Source organism: Monodelphis domestica, chromosome 3 (assembly GCF_027887165.1).
Source record: "Monodelphis domestica isolate mMonDom1 chromosome 3, mMonDom1.pri, whole genome shotgun sequence".
Lineage (NCBI taxonomy): Eukaryota > Metazoa > Chordata > Mammalia > Didelphimorphia > Didelphidae > Monodelphis > Monodelphis domestica.
In genome coordinates, this window is record NC_077229.1 from 291,741,745 (window position 1) to 291,754,627 (window position 12,883).

Consider the following 12,883-nt stretch of genomic DNA (forward strand, 5'->3'; position numbering starts at 1 on the left):
TAAGCACTGGAATATCAAGGAGGCTCAGCAAACCGAGAGCCAGTCCTGGAGACTGGAGACACTGGGTTCAGACCTGGTCTTCCTAGCTATATGACCTTGGACAAGTCACTTAACCCCCCCTGCCTAGCTCTTATTGCTCTTCTTTCTGCCTTAGAACCAATACTTAGTATTGACTCTAAAACAGAAGGTTAAGGATTAAAAAAAACAAAATAAGCACTTACTAAATGCTTTTATCAAACTTAACCTAGATGATCCCTAAGGTTCTTCTTGCTCTTAACTCTTAAAATCTTATAGTTTTAAGAAATTAGATTATCATAGGCAGCTTAGTGGTGCAGTGGATAGTGGTGGTCCTGAAGTCTGGAAGATCTAAGTTCAAATCTGGTCGCATATACTTACTATGGGGTACTGGGCAAGTCACTTCTATTTGCTTCAGTTTTCTTATCAAAAAAATGGGAACAATAACAGCACCTATCTTTCAGGCTCCTTGTGAAGATGAAATGAGAGAATAATCATATAGCTCTTAGCACAATGCCTGGCACAAAGAAAGCTCTATGTGAATTTAGATATTTTAATTACTACTACTACTACTACTACTACTACTACCATAATATTAATATAAGCTGTGATTAGCAGATTTCTAGGTACATTTAGTATAACCAAGACAATAGTAAATAAGTAGATTATTATAATTTACTTTGCCAATACCTACATTTTTATAACATTTCTAAACCAATTTGATTTAAGGTGGGCAGATTAAGAGAGTATATTATCTTCCATTGTCTCTGTATCCCTAGCACCTAGCATGGCATTCAGCCCATTACAAATTTAATAAATGATTACTGATTGATGTGGGGAGGAACTGTAATCCTTCTTTTATTTAAAAAATCCTAACCTTCTATCTTTGAATTGATCAATTCTATGGCATTAGAGAGGTAAGGACCAGGCAACTGGGGTTAAGTGACTTGCCCAGGGTCAAACAACTAGGAAGTGTCTGAGGCCACATTTGAACTGAGGTTCTCCAAATTCCAGACCTGGTGCTCCACCCAACATACTACCCAGCTGCCCCTATAACCATTCTTTCAGAAGAGCTATCTAAAAGGACCACACCTGTGAAATTCCAACCACATTCCCCTGATTTTTGTGGCTATTTTTCTGGTTTGGACTGGAAAAAGGAAAACAACATATGGTGGCTCACAAACTAAATTATCTAAATGATGATGACTTTAAGCATACCTTGAATGTTTGAAGTTCACTTTTTAGAGGGATCAAAGTTAGATCTGCTTGAAAAACCTGGACCTACAACCATAAGGGTCTAATATAAAAAGTTGACAAACTTTATTCTATTACCCTATTTTAAAAAATTCAAGCTTTTATTAAAGAGTTATTTGGAAGAAGGCAAGACTAAATCAAGAAAGTCTGATTCTAAGGTGTGAATTTTAAAACTATTCCACCCTAATCAGACCATTCTTTAGAAGATCTGATTTAGCTACTTCCTGATCAGTAACAATGGAGATACTTGGAATAACAGAATCAGGTCTTGAAAACTCCACATTCTCCACCCTACTCAGTTTAACAAGATTTTGAAAGGTCTGCATCAAACTCAAGATTTAATTATCTGAGGAGATGGCCTTCACCAGACATGTGCAAAAAAAAGGACAGACCTCTGGACTGTCCTAAGTCAAGCTAAGTCGTCATTGGTACAGATGAAACACAGAAAAGTGATGTAAAAACGTCCATATAAGGCAATCAGTTTCTGCCTCTCTTTCCCTGGAGAGACTACTCTGACAGCTTGATAAGCATTCTGATATCTTGGAGTGTTGGATGGTGAGTTTGCCCTGGAGCTGATTTCAGGTTCGGGCATCTTAGCTAAGTTTCTTTGGAGGTCAAGTTGATTCTTTCCTCCTTCACACTAAAACCCTTACTTTCTAGATCTCCTATCTTCCTGCTCAGTATTAGCCCCTTCTTTCCTCCTTCTTCTTAAAATCTTCTCTACTATATCAATTAAATCACCATAAAATTTGGCAGCTGACTTGGGTATATTATTATTTGGGATTCACCCTTTACAAAGGACTTAACTCAAGAAAATCTTTATCACACATGTTTCTGGCCCATATTAAACAATGTGAACTAAAAAAATCTGTCAAGCATAGATAATATTATCACATTCTCATTCAGCATGATGTTCCCATCCTTTAATAATTTTAGCTTTATGTTTTGTTTTAATGTCAGATGAAAAACCTTTTTCCAGTAGCATTTTTAAATGGAATCCTTTTAATTCAAAGTAAAATGAGTGTTCCACTGTGGAATATGTAGGAATTATATACACATTCCTTAAAAAACTTTTTTAAGCATCCTGCCAATTTCAAACTGGTACTGTATATATTAAAGTTTTTATATTTCTAATCTGGAGAAAATACGCTTGACTTTTCCAAACTTCAATGACATTGGTGACTTGGGAAATATTCAAAAGTTATATAAGATGGTACAAAAAAAGGATCCCTTTGCAGATCACAATAGCAAGGATTTAGTTTAAGAAAAGAAAAATAGTAATAGTTTTAGGATCTCTGAAAACAAAATCATTAGAGCTTCTTCTTACCTCTCCAAAATTCCAAGCTATTTTGTCATGAGAGTAAGATAATTCTTTGATTTCCATTAAAAATCTAATTTGGGAGTCCAATTCTACCACAAGTAGAACTACAATATGGTACAGTAGAAGAAGTGACATATTTGGAATCAAAAGGATTTAAGTTTTAATACTAACCTGAATATTTACTATTTAGACTCAAGCAATCACTACCACAGCTCTTTAGGTCTTAATTTCTTTCTCTATAAAATAAGAGAATCAAACAAGATGATTTTTAAAGTCTCTTCTGGCTTCAAAACTAAATCTTATGATTTAGCAAGACTCAGGAGGAATATAGGCCAAAATAAATGGTGCTGTGTTTTTAATTCTAAGAAGATGTTATAGTTCTAAAGTGGTCCCAAGTGGTGAATGAAATAAGTAAGCCAATTCTGCACATCATTTGAAAAAAAGATTTCTTCTCATCATTATTGATCCAAGTCAACTCAAGGAAAACCTGAAAATGGCCCAAAGGGTCCTATTCTAAACCACGTTCAATGGTTGCCCTAGAGCAAACCTGATTTAATACAGCTTCTCAATAGTTCTCTATATAATCTAAAAATCAAGTCAAGCTTCTTGGTACCATTACAAATATGTTGGTCATCTTCAGTCATGCATGGCTATTTGTGACCTCATTTGGAGTTTTCTTAGCTAAGATACTGAAGTGGTTTGCCATTTCTTTCTCTAGCTCAATTGACAGATGAAGAAACTGAGGCAAACAGGGTTAAGATTGCCCATGGTCACACAACTAGTAAATGTCATTGGCTGGATTTAACCACAAGAAGATTAGTCTTGCTGACTCTAGGCCTGGCACTCTATCCCCAGTGCCAGCCAGCTTCCCTAAACCTACTTCTAGCTGTGTCTTTATTCTTGTTATTGTAATGGAGAAGTAATAAGTAGTAAGTCACAACTGTATTCTTCCAGCCTTGAGTTCTGTTTCATATTTTTTGTTGTCTTTTCAGTCACTTTCAACTCTTTGGGACTCTTATTTGGGTCTTCCTAGGCAAAGATACTGGAGTGGTTTGCCATCTCCTTCTCCACCTCATTTTATAGATGAGGAAACTGAGGCAAACAAGGTCAACCAACTTGCCCAAGGTCATAGAAGTAGTAAGTGTCTAAGATCAGATTTGAACTCAGGAAGAGAAATCCTGACAACAATGGACAGGCACTCTATCTACTGTGTCATTTAGTGGATCTTGTTTTTAAAAACATATGCTGAAAAAATATTCTAAAACAATTAAATAAATAAATTTTTTCAAATAAAAAACCCATGCTGAATATCATTAGTAAACAATTCCATGCTTTACTCACATCTGAACCTCAAAGAGAGGATGTTCCTTGTCCAAGTTCACATGGATAGCAAGAGTCAGAAGCCACTTGGTATTTACAGCAGCTCTCTTTGTGGTGGCAAAGAACTAGAAATTGAAGGGGTGTCCATCAATTGGGAAATGGCTAAACAAGGTATAGCATAGGATTATGATGGAATATTACTGCATTGTAAGAAATGACAAGCACTTTCATTTTTTTAAAAACATGGAGGAACCTACATGAAATTATGAAGTGAAAGGATCAGAATCAAGAGAACATGCTATGCAGCAACAGAAACACTGTTTGGAAAATAACATGTATGTATCCACCTCCAGAGAAAGAACAGAAACAATCAAGACATAGTTTTATATATGCATATATCTTTTTGTTAAATGATGCCTTCTCTCATGTGGGATGAGGAGGGAGGAGGGAGTCTGGGAAAGTTAATGTAATAAACAAATCTGTAATAATATAACAAACAAACAAAGAATTTTTTTTAAAGAGAAAGGGAAAAATTGCTCTAGAAGGCCAGAGAGCAGAGAATCCAGGTTACTGTTAAGAACTATTTACCTAAGTCAAAATGTATCTATCATTTCAACTCTATATGTGAAAGATGATAACTTGAAGAAGCTGTTTTACTGAAAGGAAGAACTTAGTGGGCAATCCAGGAGGGGAAGGGGGTGAGAGAGTTTGGATTTTGAAATAAGAAGAGCCAGCAATCTGTTGTTGATAATTGGAAGGAGCTGATGTAATATAGACAGGATCCAGGAATGATAACTCTTCAATTGGGGCCACATGGCTTCTAGAGGGAACAGGCTCCAATGGGAGTCTAAAACAATGACCGAAGGGAGAAGTTTCACCTAGGCTGAACTAATGAAAGAATGCATGCATCACTAGACCAAACCAGACAGAGAAGTAGGTCAGGGACAAGGGTAAGATCTTCACAAGATCTTGGGAATATGTGTGGGTATAAAAGTATATATATTCATAGGTATATATACACACATACTTGTGTTTATATGTATGTATGTATGTATATCTACATATATATGGGGGGGAACAGCTAGGTGGCACAAAGGATAGAATATGTGACAGAGGCTGGCACTAAAGAGAAATGCCAGACTGAAGAGTATGTGAAATACCAGCCTAAAATCAGGAAAATTCATCTTTCTGAGTTCAAATCTGACCTCAAATACTTACTAGCTATGTGACTCTGGGCAAGTCACTTAACCCTTTTTGCCTCAGTTTCCTCATCTATAAAATGAGAAAGAGAAGGAAATAGCAAACTACTCCTATATCTTTGCCAAGAAAAATTCCAAATGGGGTCAGAGTCAGATAAAATTAAAAAAGACTGAATAACAAGTGACATATGTGTGTATGTATATACACACATATATACACACATTTGTATATATACATACCCACATACACATATATATCATTCAGTCCCATCTCCTAACTTTATAAAGTTAAAGAAAACTGGGGCACAGGGAATTGAACCACTTTGACAAAGAATATTCTTTCTGTTTTCGCTTTTATATCTCTAGCATTTAGCACCATACCTTGCATAAAGAACATATTTAATAAATCATTTTGGTTGAACTAAACTGCATTGAAACCAGAGAAAGGCTGCTAGGTTACTAGGCAGATCCATAATGGAGGATGTACAAAAAGATGTAGGTAAGAATCACACAAATGAGGAGATACAGAAGAGTTGAAACCTGCCATCAAGGGAGGGTCAATTGATAAGATCATTAATCATACATCAAAGTAGAGGCAGAGACCTTGGAGAAACAAAAGTGCCCTATGAGGTTTGGTGGCAGTAATATCTCTTCCCAACTTCTTGGGGAAAAAATTGGAAAGCTAAGGCTTTTAGAGGTGAAAACTCAAGTTAAGGGAGATAGTTAGGTGGTTCAATGGATTGAGAAGAGGAGAGGAAGAGATGGAAGGTCCTGGTCTCAGACACTTCCTAGCTGTGTGACTCTGGGCAAGTCATTTAACCTTACTGCTGTTTTGCCTTGGAACCAATACAAAGTATTAATTCTAAGAATGGAAGGTAGAGAGAAGAAGAGAAGAGAAGAGAAGAGAAGAGAAGAGAAGAGAAGAGAAGAGAAGAGAAGAGAAGAGAAGAGAAGAGAAGAGAAGAGCAGAGCAGAGCAGAGCAGAGCAGAGAAGAGAAGAGAAGAGAAGAGAAGAGAAGAGAAGAGAAGAGAAGAGAAGAGAAGAGAAGAGAAGAGAAGAGAAGAGAAGAGAGAAGGAAACTCAAGTGTTAAAGAGAGATAGGAGTCAACTAGGATCACTGATCCATTCCACCAAGGCAGGTCTTCTGTAACCAACATCAATAACTCTTCCATGGGTCTCATAGCAAGCATTTTCAGGAAATTATTTCTTATTCTTAAATCAACATTCCCATATTACAATAGGAGCCCTTTTCTTTTTGTTCTATCCTCAGGGGATATGGAGAACAGCTAATACCTATGTTCTGTAGAAAGCCCTTTTGATGGCTGAAGAGTATTATTAAGTATGACTTAATCATGTATATAGGGCAGCTAGATGGCACAGTGGAAAGTATGCCAGGCCTGGCCCAAAGTCAGGAAGACTCCTCTTACTGAGTTCAGATCTGGCTACAGACACCTATTAGCTGTGTGCTCTGGGCACATCACTTAACCCCATTTGCTTCAGTTTTCTCAACTGTAAAATGAAATGGAGAAGGAAATGGAAAACTACTCAAATATCTCTGCAAAAAAAAAACCAAAAAACCCAAATGGGTTCTGGAAGAATCAGAAACAATAGAAATGACTAAAGAGCATGTTAATCTTGTGGATTCAACCTATTTTTCTAGGTTTACTTCACAATATTTACAATTACCCTAATTTCCAGCCAAGTTAGGCCACTCACTGTTGTAGCAATATGCCCAGAGATTTCCTCCCTTCACTGCACACATTCCCAGTGTCTAGAATGTTCATCTCCACATGGGGCTGTCTTGTGTCTTTCTCTATATCACCAGCACTTAGCACAATGCCTGGCACATAGTAGGCATTTAATAAATGCTCATCAACTGCCTGTGTGTCACCTTTACAAGGGAGGGACCACCAGATTCTGTGTTTGACATATTGTTGTTAGTGGCTTTTCAACTGTGTCCAACTGTTTGTGACCCTTTTGGGGTTTATCTTGGCAAAGATACTGAAGTGATTTGCCATTTCCTTCCCTGGGATATTTTACAATTGAGGAAACTGAAGCAAACAGGGTTAAATGACTTACCCAGAATTACACAGCATGAAGTGTATGAGGCTAAATCCAAACTCATGAAGAGGAGTCTTTCTGACACCAGAGCTGGTATTCTCTCCACTGTGCCAACTAGCTGCTGCCTATGCATGCTGAAGTCCTAGGAAAATTCCTAGCTAGGTCCATGCTTAGTCAGGAAAGGCAGCAATGTTTATACTTCAGGTAGAGCAGAAAAGAAGAGGTGATCCCTCCCACTGCAAATGCAACCAGTGAAAACAGGAATGAGCAGGACTCTGCATTGCTGGGGGAGGGGGAATCTGCATGTGTCAAAAGGGGTCACAAGCCATGTCTCTGCACTCAGCACAGCCTGGGGGCAAGCGGAGGGGAAGCAGAAAGATGAACCACTCTAGGTATGGGCTTATTTGTAGAGAGAAGGGATGGACTTGCCTGACTGGTACTTCTTACCTGTGTGTGGCCTGGATGAGTAGGTATGGCCTCTCTGTGACTCAGTTTCCCCATCTGTACAATAAGGGGGTTGGGCTATATGATCCCTTAGGTTTCTTACGCCTTTATATCCTATGGTTCTGTGTTCTAGACAGGAAACCAGCATGCCAGTGTGGGGTGGCAGCCAGCCCAGTCATTTGCTAGGAGACAACTGATTCTAATTATTTCCAGCAGGGGGTTGAAAGGAGAATTATGTAAGAGAGCATAAAATTTTCTTATCTTAAGGATCTTGGGGCAAGCCAACTTGGGTCTCAAAAACGCAGAATAAGTATAACACCACTGAGGTGCCTTATTCCTATAGCAGATGACCAGTCACAGGATCAGGGGTATTTCTACACTCACAATGGATTTTGGCTTCAATCATCCAGTCAATAAACATTTTTAAGGGTCTGCTATGCACTAGGCACTTAGCAAAGGGCAGTCACTGATGTCCAGGATCTCACAGGCTAATGGGGGAGACAACATGCAAATGATCATTTACAAACTATATCTAGTGTAAAGGAGAGATGATCCCCAGAGAGAAGGCACTAGAATTAAGAGGGATTAGGAAAGGAATCCTATAGAAGGTGGGAATTAACCTATTGAAGGGAACCAGGGAAGCCAAGAGGCAGAAATAAGAAGGGAGAGGATTCCAGGCATAGGGAATAGCCAATGAAAATGTCCAGAGGCAGGAGATGGTTCCATGGCCTCATCTGTGAATTGGTAGAATTCCAAAGAGTTTTTCTCCTGGAGGACTTGAAGCCCAGGAGGGCTTTTTCCATCTCTTTGTGTTCGCAGACAGGAAAGATTCTTGGTTGGGAATTTGCTTTTTTTTTTTTTAATCCATAGGAGCAAGGGAGTGGCATGACCAGACTTTCTCATGTCACAACAGGAATTGGCCTAGGATGAGATATAGCCCTGGCCTCTGCTTACTCAGTACATGCCTGAGAAGTTACAGGCTGAGGTTTTCCTTCTCATTATCAGAGTTAAGTATCAATCAAGAAACAAATCCTTGACAGCCTATTGAAATCCTGTCCATCCCTCAAGACCCAAGTCAACTGCTACCTCTTACATCAAAGCTTTCCTGACCCCTACAGGCAGAAATTCATTTTCCCTTCCCAGAACTCTCAAAATTATTTGTGCTTCTCTTATGGAAGATAGTCTCTTTTTATATATTTATTTGTTTATGTTGTATCTCCTTTATTAGAGCATATAACCTTAAAGTCCAAGGCTACACTTTATTCCATCTTTATTATCTCAGTTAGAAGAGACAACATGGCATAGTAAATAAACAGCTTTGGAGTTGCAAAGACCCAGGTTCAAATCCTTCCTCAAATATATCCCCACATGTGACCCTGGGCAAATCACTTAATCCCTCTGAGTCCTACACAATTCTCTAAGACTATAAACTAAAAGAGTAAATTGGGGCAGCTAGAGATGGCTTAGAGGATAAAGAATCAAACCTAGAGAAAGAAGGTCCTGTATTCAAATTTGATCTCAAACACTTCACAGCTGTGTGACCTAGGACAAGCCACAACCCCAATTGCCTATACCTTACTATTCTTCTGCCATGGAAGCAATACTTAGCATTGATTCTAAGACAGAAGATAAGGATTTAAAGGGTTGTTTTTTTTAAAGAGTGAATTACAGAGAAGGTGCTCACCTATGTCACTAGAGAAAGTTTCTTCACTAGCAGACCTCTTTATTAATGAAATTACAGGTCTGATTCTTTCAACCCCCTCCCAAAACCAAATTGATTCCCATTAAATTTCTGTTGAGTTGATGAGTAACCAAATAATAGATAAATATCATTAGGAAAGAAAGAAAAAATTACCTTCACTCCCCAAAAGTTACATAGAACATGATGATATGGCTTTTCAATATTTAAAATAAAAATCATGAAAATATGAAAGTAAGTGTTGAAAAAATAGCATAGTTGAGTCACTCAGAGAAACTTACCTATAACCAAGGCTAATGTTACAGACGGAGCATAATAACCAAATACCAAAGGTTTGTGCCAAATTTCTACACCAACAATAGCTGTCAGCAGATACCCTCCTACCAGCATCTATAAGAAAAAGCAAATCAAAGTTAAAAACAATGTATTAAGCTATTCTCATTTGAATTTGAAAGATAAAAATGTTTTACTATGTCAGAGTTTAAGAATTTCTCATTGAATTTTTCCATTTTTAATTTATCCATCTTTAATATAGTTTCATTTTCATAATTTTTTTCATTCTTAATGTTTGCCTTTACTTCTCAATCTTTCCTACAATATTTTCTTCCCATTTTATTATATTATAATACATGATAAAGTTTCATATGTTTACTAGATTCATCCATTTCAATGAAATGAGTACAAATCCTTCAAAAGTCTGTATACCTTATTTAACCAACAATCAGGCACCGCCTGGAATCCCACTCAAACCCATTACTCAAATAACATTTGTCTGATTATCTTCTGTAATCTTTATTCTCCATTATGTGTATAATCTTTTTATTTAGAACTTCTCCATCTTACAACTATTATAACAATGTAAAGCCTATGCCCTAAACACTGAGCAAAAGACTGATCCATTTTTTAAAGATTTCAAATCCTTTTAAAAGTTGAAAAAGCAAAACCAAAAACAAAATAAGAAGTGTTCAGTATTGACAGCCATCCTGAAATAACATTTTTATGAATACACCAGAAATCTCTCCATTGACCAAAAAATGGCCAAAATGGATGTGGCTATAAGCAAGTAGAAGAGAAGAAAGAAAAGAAATGATGATTTGATATGTGTGTGCATATTATGCATAAGGATGTCCCAAAAGCCTTAATGTAGTTTCAAACTATCTTTGTCTTCTTTATGCTCATATATAACTTAGAATGTCTTACACAGACTTGCAATTCTAGATTAAGTTCATGTCTTTAATTTGTAAACACTTAGAATCAACTTTTTCCTTTCAAAGAAAGGTCAACCAGAGCCTGCACCATACCCTTTCTGGGAGTCAAAGAGCAGCAAGGACTAGGCAACTGAGATTAAGTGACTTGCCCAGGATCATATAGCTAGGAAATGTTTGAGGCTAGTTTTGAACCCAGGTCCTCTGGATTCCAGGCTTGGCACTCTATCCTCTGTGTTATCTACTAACCCCTTTTAATTTTTGTTTTTAAGGAAGCATATGCACATGTGCTTTTTCTCATAATAAAAAAATACTTGTTGAATAAAAATTCAACAGGTTGAATAAAAACATCACCAATAATTTTTACAATCAATTAACAATGTTTATTGCCATTAATTGAGTGTGCTTATGAGCTGCAATTTCTCATAATGGTTTTGAATTATATGTTAAAATCTCCCCATCCCAGTTATTTTCCAGTTGGCAGTCGTGACATTTTCTAATATTTTCAAATAGTATTGAAAGTAAGAAGGCTGTTTTTAATTAAAACAACTGAAAAGTTTCTGTAAACTGATTCTCTCATGGAATTAGGACTGCATGTAGACCTCATAACTCAAGTAGATCTTAATACTCTCTAAATATCTATGAGACATTGTGCCGAGAAGTGGAGACTGATCTCATATTTGAAGTTACAATGAGCTATGAATGAGTACAGGCTAAAATAAATAGAAATGATTCCTGAAAAAAATTGAGTATTTTTGCCATAAGAAGTAATTTTGTAAAATGAAAAATTATCTAATGAGGATGGGGTATCTAAATAAAGACAACACTATATATGTTGCAGTATTGTCCGATCTGCATTGTTTTTTTTTAATTCTTGTTGGCTTTCACTCCAACTATATCAATATTAAATGAACAAACACAGATAGACTCCTCAATTCTGTATGCCACATATCAAATCTAAAAATCCTCAGTGAAGTTCACTGTGTTTTAGGGCTTTGTCACATTTTTGGCTGGAATAAGAACACTAAAGGAGCCCTTTTGTTAAATTACATAGCTCTGATTTTGTTTTCAAGAGCTAAAATTAAATTGTTTCACATAAATACTGAAAAGGTAATTTTCATATTCACATCAATAGGCTACAGTGTAACCACAAAAGAGCCAGTCACAATTCATACTATGATGTCCAACAGCCTGATGGTTTGACTAGTAACACAATGTGTTACTTCATGGGAGCTTGATGACCTATAGGTTCTCACGCCTTTGGACGAGGAAAGGGTGGCTAGAAGCACTTTTGCTGGGTATGGGGTAAAAGGGGCAAGGAACATGGGGGTATACTCGTGATTGAAAGTGTATTCTGCTAAAAGGGACTGATCCAAATAGGGCAAAAGATATATGTTCAAGAATTATAGTAGCAAAAGAAGAGCAGCTAAAAAAACAAAAAACACATGGACAAAGACCTTATACCAAGAGAAAGGTGCTTGATATGCTGACAAGTAAATTATGATTAAAATTTGTATTCTAGATGCTATGTCTGAAGACCATGAATTTCAGCAAAATATGGTTAATGTTCTGTTGGGTCTATCAACATTTCCTTTCTTCCCAATGCAGGAAAAGGAGTTTTTTGTTTGTTTGTTTTTTCATATGAAACAGCACTATACTTGTATAGTGGGAGGCATATACTGGCTCAGAGATTAAGACAACCTATGGTGGCTAGGTGACTTAGTGGATTGAGAGCCAGGTCTAGAGACAGGAGGTTTTGAGTTCAAATATGGCCTCAGACATTTCCCAGATGTGTGCCCCTGGACAATTCACTTAACCCCAATTGCCTAGCCCTTACCACTCTTCTACCATGGAACCAATAATTACTATTGATTCTAAGATAGAAGGAAAGGTGTTAAAAAGGAGAGAGATTAAGAACAGTTAAAACTGAACTAAAGGATAAGAACTGATGATGAGTAGCCAGGTGTTGAGCATTGTCAACATACTAACTTAGACACCTACAAGTAAGCAAAAGATAATATTGTAGGTATGTTTATGATGGGACATGTGGCATACATGATGGTATCCCTGCTTCCCATTTGGGTTGTGACAAATGAGGCAGTCAGGTTCTGGAAGAAGATGGATTGAGAAACAGAGCTCAAATTGTAGTTCTTCCATTTCTATGTGGGGGCTATGACCATGTCCAAGAATGCTTACCTATATTCTTCCCTGGTAATGGGTCCCAATTTCACTTCTATTTCTATTCCAATTAGAGTTCTTCATTTTTTTCAAGTCATAGAGCTTTTGAAGTTTGTAGAATTATCTTAGCCAGATGGCTTATAGCCAAAAAAGTCAACCAGTCAATCAATAATCATGTATTAATAA

The 12,883-nt window shown here is 37.0% G+C and overlaps 1 protein-coding gene across 1 annotated transcript in view; it reads right to left on the reverse strand.

Annotated features, from left to right (window-relative positions):
• Positions 1–12,883, reverse strand: part of LOC100618354 (ethanolaminephosphotransferase 1-like) — a 168,936-nt gene that overhangs the window by 41,998 nt on the left and 114,055 nt on the right. Inside the window, exon 8 of the mRNA XM_056821071.1 lies at positions 9,596–9,704. Coding sequence (XP_056677049.1) covers positions 9,596–9,704 — 109 coding nt within the window. The remainder of the gene's footprint in view (positions 1–9,595; positions 9,705–12,883) is intronic.